Source organism: Bos grunniens, chromosome 2, assembly GCF_055505025.1.
Source record: "Bos grunniens cultivar Pamir isolate PY7600 chromosome 2, Bosgru_T2T1.0, whole genome shotgun sequence".
In the NCBI taxonomy this organism is placed as follows: domain Eukaryota; kingdom Metazoa; phylum Chordata; class Mammalia; order Artiodactyla; family Bovidae; genus Bos; species Bos grunniens.
Genome location: NC_141166.1, coordinates 132004484 through 132020733, shown reverse-complemented (window position 1 = coordinate 132020733; position 16250 = coordinate 132004484). Strand labels below are relative to the sequence as shown.

Below are 16250 nucleotides of genomic sequence, written 5' to 3'. Positions count from 1 at the left end.
ACACCAGGTCCTTGCTGGTTATCCACTTTAAATACATCAGAGTATACATGCCAATCCCAAACTCCCTAACTAGAATAGCCTCTGCTCACCACAACTAGAGGGGAAAAAAAGCCTGCACAAAGCCACGGAGACCCAGCGCAGCCAAAAATAAGTAATAAATAAATAAATGATTTAAAAAAAAAAGAAGAAATAGAGCACGAGGGACTTCCCTGGTGGTCCAGTAGTTAAGACTCCACACTCCCAAAGCAGGGGGACCAGGTTCCATCTCTGATCAGGGAACTAGATCTCAAACACTGCAACTAAGAGTTTGCATGACGCAAGTAAAGATCCCACATGATGCAACAAAGATCTTGTGGGCTTCAACTAAGACCCAGCGCAGCCAAATAAATAAATAACATTTTTAGAAAAGAAATAGAGAATGAGTCACAGAAAGCAGAGGGATCTAGGTCTTCACTGCTCTTTGTGATAAGAAATACCTGACAACTGACTTCTGCCCGTGATGCAGAACTCCTGCCCTAGCCTGAGACAGAAATCACTACGAGGAATCTCAAAGACACAAAGAATCCACTTCCGAGAGACCTGATCCTCAGTCTTCCGAGGTGGGCTGGCTATTCCAGCCATTGGCTGAAATGCTCACTGTGGCTTGTCCCATGCGCCCACCCACCAGGCTTTTCTTCCCACAGGAGAAAAGATAGGCCTAGAAGTAGCTCTGGGCTGCCTTTATTTAGGTAAGTGGAGAAGTTAACAAATAAAAAATACTGTTGTCAAGATACTTTTTTCTAGATTCTTTTATTTTTCATTTTATTTTTAAAAATTTTTACTGAAATACATTTGATTTACAATGGTGTACTAATTTCAGGTGTGTAGCAAAGTGATTCCGTTATATATATATTCATGTAGTTATATATATATTCATGTAGTTATATATATATATATATATATATATGTATATATGTATATGTATATTCATGTATGGATGTGAGAACTGGACCATAAAGAAGATAGAGTGCCAAAGAACTGATGCTTTCAAACTGTGGTGCTGGAGAAGACTCTTGAGAGTCCCTTGGACTGCAAGGAGATCCAACTAGTCCATCCTAAAGGAAATCAGTCCTGAATATACATTGGAAGGACTGATGCTAAAACTGAAACGCCAATACTTTGGCCACCTGATGAGAAGAACTGACTCATTGGAAAAGACCCTGATTCTGGGAAAGATTGAAGGCGGGAGGAGAGGGGATGACAGAAGATGAGATGGTTGGATGGTATCACCGATTCAATGAATATGAACTTGGGCAAACTCTAGGAGTTGGTGAGGGGCAGGGAAGCCTGGCATGCCGCAGTCCATAGGGTCACAAAGAATCAGACCAACTTGGTGACTGAACAACAATTCTTTTTTTACATTCTCTTCCATGATAGGTTATTACAAGATATTTAGTATCTTATCTTACTGTGCTATAGAGTACATCCTTGTGGAACACCTATTTTAAATATAGTATGTGTTTTGTCAAGACATTTTAAGCCCTGAGTACAAGTGAGGGATTACTCTGTGCATGTGGCCATCCTGCCAAGGCCAAGTTTGGCCAAACTCATTTTCTTTAGGTAATACAATCTGGTGGTTCAGCTGGTAAAGAATCTGCCTGTAATGTGGGAGACCTGGGTTCAATCCCTGAGTTAGGAAGATCCCCTGGAGAAGGAAACAGCTACCCACTCCAGTATTCTGGCCTGGAGACTTCCATGGACTATATAGTCCTTGGGGTGGCAAAGAGTCAGACACGACTGAGTGACTTTGACTTTTCCCTCAAACTCCCTGTGTCTGGTATTTTCCTTCCAAGGTCACATTGCCTTACTTCTTCTTTCCTTGGGAGTGGTTTGAGTCAGCATTTGGCAACTCCCATGAACAACCCTTTAATGGAAGAGATGCAGTTCTTACCAGTCTCAACCCTGACATCCTGAGGCAGCAGCTCCCGACAGCCTGTGTGCAGAGAGAAAGCAGAATGTCAGTCTTTGTGACCATGAGTTGGAGCCCTGGCAGGTAGGGGCCAGAGTGCTTATCAGTGTAGCTCTGAGTGCCTGGCATGGGGCCAAGAAAGGACTCTTGAAAGAATGGATGGGTGTGTCATAGCCCCATGGCAAGTGTTGGAGGAGACTCTCTCAGTTTCTTCAGTCCTATCTCATCTTTGAAGTGAAGTGAAAGTCACTCAGTCATGCCCGACTCTTTGCAACCCCATGGACTATACAGTCCATGGAATTCTCCAGGCCAGAATACTGCAGCGGGTAGCCTTTCCCTTCTCCAGGGGATCTTCCCAACCCAGGGATCCAACCTAGGTCTCCTGCATTGCAGGCGGATTCTTTACCAGCTGAGCCACAAGGGAAGCCCTATCTCATCTTTACTGAACGCCTATTTTGCACTCAGCACTCGGCTCAACATAGGGAGTGGGGTGGTTCTGAACAGCCTCAGAACAGCATCTCTGCCACCCAGAAACGCAGACTGTGTCTGGTCAGACATCTGTGAACATCAGGCATTACCACACGCCACACGGAGTGCTGAGGGAACCAGCCAGCAGAACTTGAGATGCAACATACTTGATGTAAACCTCATGCACCCACAAAACATTGATACCCCCATTTCATTCATGGGACTCAACAAAGGAAAGGTGACCCATTATCAGTAGCACAGCTGGAAATTCAGTCTGGACCTGCGTCCTTTCAAACCTGTCTCAGCGCCTGGCTACTTCCGGTACCCAGGGAGCATCAGGCAGGCCTGAGTAGCTGCCCCCTAGTCAGGGAGGGAAGGCGGGGCCCTGAGCTCAGGGGGAGCCCCGCCCACCACCAGCCCCGCCCACCACCAGCCCCGCCCTCTCTGCTTCGAGCATCCTGACACAGAGGCTGGCTTTTTTGCTGGTCACATACTCCCTGCTTGTAACGCAGACCTGCCCCTGGGAGGAACTTAGGAAATATCTGTTCAGTGAAACAGAGAAGGAAGCCCTTGGAGAGGGTGTCCTCTGATGTTGGCTTTGTCAGATGAGCAAGAATTCACAGTGGAAAGAAAGGGGCATTCTCTAGGGATGCTGTAACTTTAGCAAAGGCAGAGGGCAAAGTACAGAGGATGCGCGGTCAGCATGTTTGGGTTGAGCGGACTGTGGGGAGGTGAAAGAAGTGTCTCGTTGTAGGCAGCGGGCAAATGTGACAGAGAGTCTTTGCCTCTCTGTTCTGCTGAATAAAGAATTTTCTCATTCCATTTTTACTTAGTGCATGGGCATTAATATGTTTATGGCAATCTATACCTCCCAGCATTTGCTGAGCACCTAAAAAGTAAAAGGCGATAATCAGACTGAGATTCCTTGAAAGAGGCTACAGCTCTTTCAAAGAGAGGCTGGTCCATCTTTGGGGTAACCTCACATACCCCAGTGAGGTGGCAGGTGGGGAAGAGGCAGGGGGCATTTTCTACCTCTGACTCCCCACTGTGGCCTGGCCCAGGCTCCTCACTTCTCCCCCCAGCTAGGAATTTGAGGCCTACCTGTGTTCTTCAGTGCCCTCACCCATGGCACTGGCCTCCGTGGACATCTTCCCTCTCCAGCCTCCAGGATCTGCCCCACAGGCGTTCCCCACCAGTCCTGCCATCCCTGGGGGTTGAGCCGGCCGTGTGTCCTGGACTCCCAGACTCCACTGCCTCCACTTCCCACAACTTCCCCTGGTCTTCCCGTGTCCCAGAACTTCTCCACTCCAAAAGCCACATCCTCTGAGGGGTTCCCTGGCAGTCTCCTGGTTAGGACTCCATGCTTGCAGTGCAGAGGCCACATCCTCCAACTGCCACTCTCTCGCCACACCCCAGACCAGCACTGGGCCCTCTGCCCATGGCAACTGTTCCCTCATTTCATCACAACTCCTCAGCTTTTGCTTTTCTCCCCAGTCTGTCAACTATCCTAGCTTCATTTCTATCTCAACCAGCCTGGAAACGGAACTTAAATCTGTTTTGGAACAGAGTAGTTTTGTAAGTACCCATAAATGGAATACAAGCAGTACAATGAGCTGCACACTCTGTGGACCCCTCTGTCCACCTTCACTCCTGTCCTGTGAATGTCGTTGAGTCCTGCTCTCACCTTGCAAAGTCCGAGCACTGAGCTGAGCATTCCAAGAATGGGTCACACCATCTTGACAACAGGGGCCAGGGAAATTTCATGACCTGTACCTCCCCTAAGACTCTAGAAATGCTTGGGGATCCTTGAGTGGGCTCTAGTCAGCTCTTTCTGAAAAGAAAAAAAAAAAAATCCCTCCAATTTCAAGGCTCCCTCCCACTAATCACTCTGCAGAACTTGATCTGCATCACTGAAAAAAGAAAGAAGTCACCCTCAGCTTCCAGCTCTGTTCAATCCCTGCCTTCTCCTATACCTGTGGGCACGTAAGGGATGCCCTGGGGAGGGGCCGCTGACAGCTCCACGCTAACCCTTCCAGCCCTGCCCTCTCTGGCCTCCTCCATCAGGGCTTTTGCTTTATCGATTATTGTGGTGATGAAAATATGCCCACATATTCTTTGACTCCGCCCCCTTCCAAAGATGGATTCATTCGTTCTCCCTACCATGGGTGTGGACATAGGGACTGCCTTTTAACAAATAGAATAAGATGGGAGTGATAGAGTATAGCTTCCAAGACTTGGGGCTTCCTCCTTGTTCTCTCTAAGATTGCTCGGCCTGGTGAAACTTGCTGCCATGTCATGAGGACACTCAAGCAGCCCCACGGAGGTCTCTAGTTAACAGCCAGTGATCTTGGAAGCAGATCTTTCAGCCCTGATCAAGGCTTCAGATGACCAGAGCTCCAGCCAGTGTCCTGACTGTAACCTTGTTGAGTATTGAATTGTGTCCACTCCCCCTCTCAAGTTCATAAGTTGAAGTCTTAACCCCAGCATCTCACAGTGGGACTGTATTTGAAGATAAGGCCTTTAAAGAGGTGGTGAAATTAAACTGAAGTTGTTAGGGGGGGCGTAATCCAATCTGACTGATATCTTTGTAAGAAGAAAAAGAGATACCAGAGCTGTGTGTGCAAAGGGATGATCATATGAGGACAGAGTATGAAGAGGGTAACTGTCTGCAACCAAGGAGAGGGGCATCAGGAAAAACCAACCCTGCCAGCATCTTTGGTCTGGGACTTCTAGTTCCAAAATTGTGAGGACAGAAATGTCTGTTGCTTGAGCTGCCTAGTCGGTGGCATTTTGTTATGGCGACCCTAGAAAATGAATACAAATCTCATGAGGGGCTGCCCTGGAGGCCCGACAGCTAAGGCTCTGAGCTGTCAGTGCAGTGGGCCTGGGTTTGTCCCCGGTCAGGGAGCTAGATCCCACATGTGGCAACTCAAAAAAAAAAAGATCTTACATGCTGCAAATATGCTGGCTTACATGCTGGCTCAGAACCACCCATCTAAGCCACTCTTGGATTTCAGAAATTGGTGGGAAAATAAATATTTGTCATTTTAAGCTGCAAAATTTTGGAGTAATTTGTTATGCAGCAGTAGACAACTAATACAATCACCCCTCTCTCTCACATCTTCATTCGTTATTTCTCTTCTGACCTCCTTCTTACATAAAAATGCAAATTTTGTCTATCTTTTTTTTTTAGGGACTAAGGTAGAGTTTGTTTTTATTATAAAAGAAAAAAACTCGGGAATCTTAACCAAGGAAGGGAATATTTTGTACTCAGAGAATAGATACCAGAATACAAAATTACAAGTGTTTGGACTCCAGACCTGTTCCCCTCTCCTCCAAGAGTAGAGATGGGAAGGAGACAGCTGAAGCAAACAAGCAATTCTGTAAAGCAAAACTTGGGAATCCTATAAATATGATTAAAATCTAAACTTCTGTTTTGCTTTAAAATTTTTTAATGTATCAAAAAGCCTGCTTTAGTGACATGATAATTCCACCAGAAAATAACTCCAATACCCCCTTGTCAGTAACATTTTCAAGCTGAAGTTTTGATTATCTTAAAATGAATTTTCTTGGCCTCCTGACCCCCTCCAGATATTGCCTTCCTCTTGTTTCCACTCCACAGCTGAACTGCCTGAAACAGTTGCCCTGTCTCCACCCTCTTGCCCTTCACACCTTCCCAAGCCTTGGGTTGCATGTGCATACCCACCAACACTGCACTGATCCCTCCAGGGACACCACTGCCCACGTTGGTGCCAGGACTCTCTCAGCCATGCCCTGTCCCCTGAGCTCGCCCCTGTGACTTCTGCAGGACTGCACTTCCCTGTCTTTCCTTGTATTCTGGGGTTGCCCTCAATCTCCTCCCAGGGCTCTTTCCCCTCACTTTGATCTCTTGATGTCTGAAGGAGATGCTGATGCTTTCAGTCTGCCTGATATGCTTTCCTCTATTTTCTTTCAGGGAAATTCTCCTCCCTTTGCCCAAAATGTTTCTGAGAGACGGGGTGTGATGCAAGGAAGGGCCAATCACAGGCTTTCCCTGGAATGTTCTGAATTGGAACTGGGGATTGATGTTCCTCTCTAGTCACAAAGTTTTGAAATATGATTCCAGAACTGCCAGGGGCTATGGTTCTAGTGTCCCAAAAATAGCTGATAGGAGAGAATAAAGTTGGCAGGCCAAGAGGGAATGAGACAAAGACAAAATGTTGTCTTTGCAGTTTGTTGCTTGAGTGAAGCCACCTGGACTCTGTCATTGAAATCAAAGAATTCTATCAACCTAGTGGTCCTTATTCTGTTCTCTCTCAGTCTGCCCACTCCCCTTGTGCATGCCCATCCTTTCCCAGGGCCACTGACAGGATCAAAGCTCTTGACTGTATTCAACGTCTCTAACTCTCATCTCTGTCCTGAACTTTAGATCCACCAAGACTCGAACCCCTGGACATCTCCAGCAGATAGGCCATGGGCACAGCACACTCAACATGAATACACATCTCCTCTGTCTTCTATCTGCTCCTTCCTCTTCATTTTTCATCTCAGTGAACGAAACTATCAATTGTTGAAGAAAACATTTGAGTCATCCTTTAATCCTCATATCTGAATGATCGCTAAGATCCAAAGATTTCATCTTTTAAAAGCGTGAGGCTTCCAACCATATGTTGTCTACAAGAAACTCACTATAAATATAAAGACCCAGATAGACTGAAGATAAATAGAGAAAAATATACCATGTTAAAACTAATCAAAAGAAAGTTGGAGTAGCTATACTTAATTAAGACAGTGTGGACTTCAGGGCAAGGACAATTATGAGGAATATAAACAGGAATAACCTAATAATAAAGTGGCCAACTCCCAAAGAAGATATAACATTACTTAACATGTATGTGCCTAATAACAGGGAATCATAATACATGTGGCAAAAACTGGTAAACCTACAAGGAGAAAAAGGTAAATCCAATATCATAGTTGGAGACTTCAACATGCTTTTATCAGTTATTAATGTATTTGGCAGGCATAAAATCAGCAAGGACATAGTTGAAATGAATACGATTGTTAGTCAACTGGATCTAATTGACATTTATAGAATACTTCATCTAATGAAAACAGAATATACCTTCTTCTCAAGTTCACATGGACCATTCACCAAGATAGAACACCTTCTGGGTCATAAACACTCCTGAGCAAAATTTTAAAATAAAACCCATACAATGTCTGCTCTTAGACCACAAAGAAAATAAACTATAAATCAAAATAGCTGGAAAATCCCCCAATATTTTGAGATTAAGAAACATAAATAATACAAGTCAAAGTCTCAAGAAAAATTCTTAAAGTGTTTTCAATTAAATGAAAATGAAGATACAACTTATTAAAAGTTGTGGAATGCAGTGAGAACTTGCTTAGAAGGAAACTTATACTGCTGAAAGACTATATTAAAAAAGATGAGCATCCAAACCAAGATGGCAGAGTAAACTCACCTCCCCCCACGAACACACCAAAAATACTTCTATGTGTGGAAAAATTCTCACAGAAAACTAACTGGAGACTAACAGGAAGACTCCTGTATGACCAAGACTCTAAAAAAGATATACACAGAATTGGGTAGGAAGATAAGAGAAGTGATCAGGTTGGAATCTGTGCCCCTAGAAGGGGACTCAGAGGAAGAGAGGTTGCATAGGCAGAGACCCTCCCTGGAAAGGAAGCAGTTTGAGCCACTCATTGGGTTCCCCAGCCCTGGGTATGACACAGGGAAGATGAGCCCCCTTGGCTTGCTGGCGGCTCAGTGGGACTAACAGGAGGGCTGTGGGAAGAGTGGACTCTGCTTGTGAAGAGCACATTAACATTTGCCTGCTCCCAAAGCGGACGGGAGAGGGCAGACTGAGATCACGCAGTCAGCTGACGTGTTTCCCAGCACCACTCCAGAGCACGCCCTGGCCTGAGCAGAGTGAATGCTCCAGCCCTGCTCCCCTCATGTCACAGCTCCACACAGGAGGGAGGGCTGCCATAACCAGGGCAAAGGCTTGGCCGTGAGACTCTGGCAGCTCCAATGCTACGCAGCTTCCTAGCAGGGAGGGGGCCGTCCTCACTGGTGATTGCACAGGTGTTACGTGAGAGCCGGTCCAGGGCTCTGACTGCGGCCGTATCACCATACTCTCTGCCCAACCTTTGTTGAATGCCCACACCTGCTCTTGCTCCAGGGCTGTTCCCTTCTGGGGCTGAAGGTGCTCGTGCTGGGAAAGGGAAAACACACACGGTGAAAGGGGACTCAGCCAGATCACACCTGCCACACGGGGCTTCTGTTCCAGCAACTCGTTACCTAACCTCACCCTCAATAAGGCAGTATTAGCCACTGAGCAAAGGGGAAGACCCACTTCGCACCTGACTCTAGCCCTATCCGATCTTTCTCCAGTCGCGCCTAGCACCAAGGTGATAGCTGCCGGCACACCCTGAGGAAAAATGCCACTTGTGCTCATATCAAATCCAAATCTCACAGCAAAGCCACTGGGCGTAGGCAAAGTGTGCAGGGACACTCTCCCATAAGAACACCACTTCAAGACCACCGTGTGTAACAATTTCACCTAAATTCATAGAGACAGAGAAAGATAATTAAAATGAGAAGAGAGAGGAATTTGTCTTTATTGCAAGGGCAAAAGGAAACCCCTAAAAAAATACAACTAATGAAAGAGAAATAAATAATTTACTAGATAAAGAACTCAAAGCATTGGTAATAAGACTCCTAAGTGAATTAGGGAAAAGAATAGATGAACACAGGGAGAATTTTAACAAAGAACTAGGAAATATAAAAAGGAACCAGTCAGAGCTGAAGAATACAATAACTCAAATGAAAAGCACACAGGAAGGAATGAACAACAGACTAGATATAGAAAATGCGTAAGTGATGTGGAAGGTAGAATGATGAAAATCACCCATAAAAACAGTGAAAAGAAAAACGAATTGAAAAAACTGAAACAGAGTAAGCGATCTTTGGGATAACATCAAGCATACCAATATCAACATCATAGGGGTCCCAGAAGACAAGATAGAGAAGAAAGTAAAAAAAAAAAAAAAGCATTTAATAAAATTATGACTGAAAACTTCCCAAGCCTGAAGCAGTAAACAGATATCCAGGTACAGGAAGCATAGAGTCCCAAACAAGATAAACAGAACAAACCCACACCAAGATTTAGCATAACTGAAATGGCAAAAGTTAAAGAAAAAGAGAGAATTCTAGAGACACAGGAGAAAAAACAAAGAGTTATATACAAGGGAAACCCCATAAAACTATCAACTGATTTTTCTGCAGAAGCTTTACGGGCCAAAAAGAAATGACATGATATATTTAAAATGTTGAAAGGGGAAAAAACCATGAAATCAAGATACTGTATCCACCAAGATTATAATCTATGATTTAAAATTGAAGGAGAGGTAAAGAACCTTTCAGATAAGAAAAAACTAAAACAAGTTCATCAATACTAAACTAACCCGAAAAGAAATGTTAAAGAGTCTTTTCAAAGAAACGGAAAAAGTTATAAGAAAAAGTAAGTACCTATAAGAAAGGAAAAAATCCCACTAGTAAAGACAGATATATAGTAGAGGTTGAGTATCAACCATTTAAATAAGTTATTATGAAGATTAAAAGACAAAAAAAGGATAAAACTAAGTATAACTACAATAATCAGTGAAGGTATAAACATGAAGATGTGAAATATGACACCAAAAACACAAAATGGGTTGGGGGGGGAATTTTTAAGCATAGATCTTTTACCGTAAGGCAGTCAAAATGTTGGAGAAGGCAATGGTACTCTTGCCTGGAAAATCCCATGGACAGAGGAGGCTGGTAGGCTGCAGTCCATGGGGTCGCTAAGAGTTGGATACAACTGAGCCACTTCACTTTCACTTTTCACTTTCACTTTTCACTTTCATGCATTGGAGAAGGCAATGGCAACCCACTCCAGTGTTCTTGCCTGGAGAATCCCAGGGACGGGGAGGCCTGATAGGCTGCCGTCTATGGGGTCGCACAGAGTCGGACACGACTGAAGTGACTTAGCAGCAGCAGTCAAAATGTAAAAACTTCCAGTTATAAGATAAATAACTCTGTACAGCATGGTAACTACAGTCAACAACCCTATATTGTATATTTGAAAACCTCTTAGAGAGTTGATCTTAAACGTTCTTATCACAAGAAAAATCTTTTGTAACTATGTGAGTGATTGATGTTAATTAAACCTGTGGTAATCGTTTAAAAAAAAAAGAGTAGATCTTTTAGAATGTGTTTGAAATCAAAGGGCTACCTGTTTAAAACAGATACAGTTATAGGTCAACATGCATGAACCCTATGGTAACCACAAATCAAAAGCCTATCATAGATACTCAGAGGCAAGAAAGAAAGAACAGAAGCATACTACTAAATAACATCATCAAACTACAAGGGAAGAAACTAAAGGGGAAAAAAAGGAAGAAGATTAGGGAAAGACCACAAAATCAACTGGAAAATAAACAATAAAATGGCAATGCTCCAATCAAAAGGCATATGGTGGCTGATTGGGTTATAAACCAGACTCATCTATATGATATCTGCAAGAGGATCACTTCAGAGATAAACACATACAGAGACTGAAAGTGAGGGTAGGGGAAAAGACATTTGTGTAAATGTAAATAAAAGACAGTGGGACTAGCAATACTCATCTAAGAAGAAGGAGACTTAAAAAAAATGTCTGTAACAAATGACAAAGAAGATCATTATATAACGGTAAAGGGATAAATATAAGGAGAGGATATTACATCCATTAACATGCATGTACCCAATACAGAAGCACTTAGAAATGTAAAGCAAATATTAACAGACATAAAAAGAGAAATTGACAACGATACAATAATGGTTGTTGTTGTTCAATCACTCAGTAATGTCCGACTCTTTGCAACCCCATGGACTGCAGCATGCCAGGCTTCCCTGTCCTTCACAATCTCCCAGAGCTTCCTTAAACTCACGTCCATTGAGTTGGTGATGCCATCAAACCACCTCATTCTCTGTCATCCCCTTCTCCTCCTGCCTTCAATCTTGCCCAGCATCAGGGTCTGGCTCTAGGTTAGTAATCAAACCATCACGATTATCTGGGTCATGAAGATCTTTATTGTACAGCTCTTCTGTGTATTCTTGCCACCTCTTCTTTAATATCTTCTGCTTCTGTTAGGTCCCTACCATTTCTGCTCTTTATTGTGCCCATCTTTGCATGAAATGTTCCCTTGGTATCTCTAATTTTCTTGAATAGATCCCTGGTCTTTCCCATTCTATTGTTTTCCTCTATTTCTTTGCATTGATTGCTGAGGAAGGCTTTCTTATCTCTCCTTGCTATTGTTTGGAACTCTGCATTCAAATGAGTATATCTTTCCTTTTCTCCTCTGCCTTTTGCTTCTCTTCTATTCATAGCTATTTGTAAGGCCTTTCTGCATTTTGGAGAAGGGAATTTTGCCTTTCTGCATTTCTTTTCCTTGGGAATGGGCTTGATCCCTGCCTCTTGTAAAATGTCACAAACCTCTATCCATAGTTCTTCAGGCACTCTGTCCATCAGATTTTATCCCTTGAATCTATTTGTCACTTTCACTGTATAATCATAAGGGATTTGATTTAGGTCATATCTGAATGGTCTGGTGGTTTTCCCTACTTTCTTCAATTTGAGTCTGAATTTGGCAATAAGGAGTTCATGATCTGAGCCACAGTCAGCTCCTGGTCTTATTTTTTCTGACTGTATAGAACTTCTACATCTTTGGCTGCAAAGAATATAATCAGTCTGATTTTGGTATTGACCATCTGGTGATGTCCATGTGTAGAGTCTTCTCTTGTGTTGTTGGAAGAGGGTGTTTGCTATGACTAGTGCGTTCTCTAGGCAAAATTCTGTTAGCCTTTGCCCTAATTCATTCTGTATTCCAAGGCCAAATTTGCCTGTTACGCCAGGTATTTCTTGACTCCCTACTTTTGCATTCCAGTCCCCTATAATGAAAAGGACAGCTTTTGGGGGTGTTAGTTCTAGAAGGTCTTGTAGGTCCTCATAGAACTGTTCAACTTCAGCTTCTTCAGTATTACTGGTCAGGGCATAGACTTGAATTACTGTGATACTGAATGGTTTGCCTTGGAAATGAACAGAGATCATTCTGTCATTTTTGAGATTGCATCCAAGTACTGCATTTCAGACTCTTTTGTTGACTATGATGGCTATTCCATTTATTCTAAGGGATTCTTGCCCACAGTAGTAGATATAATGGTCATCTGAGTTAAATTCACTGATTCCAGTCCATTTTAGTTCCCTGATTCCTAAAATGTCGATGTTCACTCTTGCCATCTCCTGTTTGACCACATCCAATTTGCCTTGATTCACGGACCTAACATTCCAGGTTCCTATTGCTCTTTGCAGCGTCGGACTTTACTTCTATCTCCAGTCACATCCACAGCTGGGTGTTGTTTTGCTTTGGCTCTGTCTTTTCATTCTTTCTGGAGTTATTTCTCCATTCATCTCCAGTAGTATATTGGGCACCTACCAACCTGGGGAGTTCATCTTTCAGTGTCCTATCTTTTTGCCTTTTCGTACTGTTCATGGAGTTCTCAAGACAAGAACACTGAAGTGGTTTGCCATTCCCTTCTCCAGTGGACCACATTTTGTCAGACCTCTCCACCATGACCCGTCCAACTTGGGTGACCCTACATGGCATGGTTCATAGTTTCACTGAGTTAGACAAGGTTGTGGTCCATGTGATCAGATTGGTTAGTTTCCTGTGATTGTGGTTTTCAGTCTATCTGCCCTCTGATGGAGAAGGGTAAGAGGCTTATGGAAGCTTCCTGATGGGAGACACTGAGTCAAGTACTGTGTCTCTGTACTTGATCGGAAATGAGTTAGGAACACATATACATGCAGACATGTACTCACACACAGGCACACACATCTCACATGCAGCAGCTCTTTCTGTATCATCACTTACTTCTGCTTTTTGTGTCATTGTATGTGTTTCTCCCACATTTGTGAGATACTTAGGAGCAAAACCTTGCCTTACTCATTCCATAAAGAATTCACAAAATGTTTGCTGAATGATGGATGGATGGATGGGTAAATGTATGGATAAATGTGTGGGTGAGTGGATGGATGGATGAAGAGATGGATGGATGGGTGAATGGATGTATGGATAGATGTGTGAGTGGGTGGGTGCATGGATGGATAGATGAGTGGGTGGGTGGATGAATAGCTACCAGGAGGATGGAAGCAGCCTGGTACCCATCCCAGGAAGGCAGGTAAGGGGTTGCCTATGAGGTGAAGCCCAGGAGTATTTGCAAGTCCCTGCCCTTTTGAAGTGAGATGTTTCTTCTTAGCTCAGGCCCCCTTGTCCAGCTCTGAGGCTGGTCAGTATGAGAATGTGGGGATCAGTGTCCTGCACTGGACCCAGAGTCTGCCTAATCTTAAGAATCAGAATGGCATTGACTATAACTTGAGGGTAGAAGGACAAGCTGCTGGTTCCCAAAGACCTCCTCAGAGCTTTTGGAAGTCTAAAGCCACAGGACTCACATGCATTTCTGGGGCATCATTGAAGTGGATTGTGTGTAGCGGGAGTGGTAAGCAACACTAAAAGGTGCGTGGGAAGGTAGATCTGGGGAGAAAATCAAAGTGCTGCAGGGACCAAAAAGGACAAAGGGCTGTGTGCTAGGTGGTGTGGGCGGCACATTTCAGGAGATCAGGGTCTAAAAGGCAAAACCCAAATGGAGACTCTGGTCTATGAGCTGCCAGTCCAGAAGGAGCCCTCTCCTGGAAGACTAAAAAGCATTTCCCAAGGCAGGGATGTGAGCATTTTGGGGCAGAAAGGATTGGGTAACAGAAAGAGAACCTTGGAAGGTATGCTATGCCACCAGCTAACTGCCTATTCTCCACTCCTCCCCCCGCAACCCTGAGCCTAAGGTCCCTAGCCTGGAATCCATCACTCCAAGGAAAACAGAGCCTGCATGGGCTGGTGAAGGCAGACAGGGCCACTGCTCTGGAAGTCAGAACCATCCAGCAGGCGATAAGGAATCTGTGCTGGACCACCCAGTCAAGACGTCAGGAAAGTCAAATATTGGCAGTTTCATATGGTTCCATCTACATACATATTGATATATGACTATGTAATAGAAACAAGCTATATTTTATACAATTATGCCATTTTTGCAGTGGACTTCCCAGGTAGCTCAGTAGTAGAGTCCATCTGGCAATGCCAGAGATGCAGGCAGCTCGGGTTCAGCCCCCAGGTTGGGAAGATCCCCTGGAGGAGGAAATGGCACCCCACTCCAGTATTCTTGCCTGGAGGATCCCATGGACAGAGAGGACTGGTGGGCTACAGGCCATGGGGTCGCAAAGAGTCGGACACGGCTGAGCATAAGCACAAGACTGCCATTTTTGTTTTAAAATATAAGATATATTTGGGGGAGATACATCCTTTTTAAAGGTAATTACGGTAAGCCGTTGACAGTGGTTTTTCCTGGAAGGGGAATCGGGATAGGGAGCAGAGAGAGATGGGCTTTTCCATATCCAGAGATCGCTTTCCATTATTTATTTCACTGTTCACAGGATTGTCCACGGGCCTGAAATCAGCTCCACCCCTTTTCCACAGTGATGACTCCCTGCAAAGATCAGCCACCAAGCTCAGTGACAGAGGGGCATGGAGGAGCTGATGGCAGGATGCCAGGAATACCTGTGACTGGCCACCCAGGAGGTGTACGGAGGTGCCCCGACCTGGAGACACGATACTCCTGGGCCCTTTCTCTTCTGCTCAGGTGGCCCAGGGTGAGGATACAAAGTTTCAGTCCTCCTTCCCATCTTCCTCTAGTGGGCACAGGGGCTGGCCACCCCCACGGCCAAAGCCCCTGAAGTGTGAGACCATGCAAGAACTGGCTCCCCCAGAGCCTGGGTCCTGTTCCCTCCCAGGAAGTCAGAGATGGCAGGCTGACTCTGGTGAAGAGTCGCTCCCAGGGGAATCTCTCTTCCCAGCAGGGCTCTGCTCCCACTCTTGAGGGCCAACGCACTTGTGGGGAACTTGACAAGCCTGCCAGTCCTCTGCAAAGTCATGAGTAAGTGAATTAAACCACGTTTATCCCATCCCTTCTCACACCTGGGTTCAGGTGCTTTCTGGTTCCCTGCAGGTATAGGTGAAGTCCCTGCCTCTCCAGCCTCATCTCCAGCCCACTCTCCCAGATCTGGCTTAAGAGTCCCCTTGCAGATAGTTAAGGGCTTTCAGAAGGTCATGTACATACTGCTATATTTAAAATGGATAACCAACAAAAACCTATTGTATAGCACAAGGAACTCTGCTCCATGTGCCAGTTATGTGCCAGTCTGGATGGTAGGGAGGTTTGGGGGTGAATGGATACACGTATATGTATGACTGAGTCCCTTCACTGTTCCCCTGAAACTATCACACTATTGTTAATCAACTATACCCAAATACAAAATATTTTTGGTGTTAAAATAAAAATAATATTTTTTTTTTTTTAAAAAGAGTCCCCTTGCAGCCTCCCTGATGCTGTTCTCAGCCACCCTACCTATTATCTGTCGCTCTCTGGTCCCAGAAGACCCTGGCCAGCCCTCAGGAAGGGCATTCACCACCCTGAATTGAAACCCATCGTTTATACCTGTCCAGAGAACATTTCTTTTCTTGAGATTCACTTTGGCAAGGTGCTGTCAGCCTGCCTGGAGAGATCTTAGCAGGGATGGCTCTTGAGAAGCCCTCCTGAATTTACTTTTTTTTTGTCAATAGCATTTCCTTATTTGATATCCCCTTCCTGGTATCCCATCAGTGCTTCTTCTCAGAAATGGTCTTGTTCTTAACTTGAGGA

At 44.5% G+C, this 16250-nt stretch overlaps 1 protein-coding gene across 4 annotated transcripts in view; it reads right to left on the bottom strand.

Moving 5' to 3' along the window:
• MYO7B (myosin VIIB) overlaps nucleotides 1–16250 on the bottom strand; it is a 102155-nt gene that overhangs the window by 82862 nt on the left and 3043 nt on the right. For all 4 annotated transcript variants that reach the window (XR_015149087.1, XM_086362323.1, XM_086362320.1 and 1 more), the window contains exon 2: nucleotides 1931–1972. Coding sequence is in view for 3 of the 4 variants with exons in the window: in XM_086362323.1 (XP_086218449.1) it covers nucleotides 1931–1948 (18 nt within the window). In the remaining variant the exon portion in view is untranslated. The remainder of the gene's footprint in view (nucleotides 1–1930; nucleotides 1973–16250) is intronic.